An 837-nucleotide genomic window follows, 5' to 3' on the forward strand; every position below is an offset into this window, starting at 1 on the left:
TTCCATGGCCAGGGGGGCTGCGGGGGCGACCGGGCAAAGAGCCAGGCTGGTCTGAAGCGCTCCGATTCTTACAGACCCGTACAACTTGGTCTGCCCCAGCCTCACGCCGTTGCAGACTCGATCTCACCTTATCGACGTTGATCTCCACGTCCACGTCTGAACGAGAGGACTTGCTGGATGGAAACAACAGGATGGAAGAAGTCAGGTGAGAGCCAAGGGCAGGCGAGCGTCTTTTACCTGACCCGAAGGGCACCCAGAGACAGCATTGCCTTAGCTTCTGTCATCTGTTAAGCTACAATTACAATTCAGAATCCTGAAACGCTGAAGAATTGCCCTTGGACTTGCGTTAAAAACATTCCTGCCTCACTACTTGAAAAGATCTGCTCCCTTCCGAGGGAATGGAGCTCTCAAAAACGGGGGAGGCCAAGCCTGCAAGCGCAGCAAAGTCCCTCCCGTGAAGGTAAAGTTTTGCAAGCTCTGCAAGCTTTCAGGGCAGGGAGCCACATCTGCCCAGAAGTGCTCGTGCCTCGGCGTCTCCTTTCCCCTCTGTTACCCAGATCCCAAGGAAAACCACAGGGTCGACCTTTCCAGCTCCTCGGTGCTCTGCATCTCCTCCACGGTGGGTTTGCAGGCAGAGGTCACCAGCTCCAGGTTCCCTTCGGGGTTCATCTCCACGCGGAGCTCCGCCAGGATGGACAGCCTCATCACCTTGGTGGTGGATCTGCGCCGGGGAGGAGAGGCAGGGGCTGGAGCGTGGGTGCTGCTCCCAGTCCCGCTCGCCCCGGCCCTCCCCGCTCCCACAGGCAGGTGCTGGATGTGACCCCCTTGCTCTGACCG

General features: G+C 58.7%; 1 protein-coding gene across 1 annotated transcript in view; it reads right to left on the minus strand.

The window, feature by feature from the left end:
* Window positions 1–837, minus strand: part of BPIFB2 (BPI fold containing family B member 2) — a 4,591-nt gene that overhangs the window by 3,480 nt on the left and 274 nt on the right. The window contains exons 2-3 of the mRNA XM_009640324.1: window positions 584–721; window positions 128–173 (exon numbers count right to left, since the gene is read on the minus strand). Of these exons, the coding sequence (XP_009638619.1) occupies window positions 128–173; window positions 584–721 (184 nt within the window). The remainder of the gene's footprint in view (window positions 1–127; window positions 174–583; window positions 722–837) is intronic.

Source organism: Egretta garzetta, unplaced genomic scaffold, assembly GCF_000687185.1.
Source record: "Egretta garzetta isolate BGI_Z169 unplaced genomic scaffold, ASM68718v1 scaffold316, whole genome shotgun sequence".
Taxonomy (NCBI): Eukaryota; Metazoa; Chordata; class Aves; order Pelecaniformes; family Ardeidae; genus Egretta; species Egretta garzetta.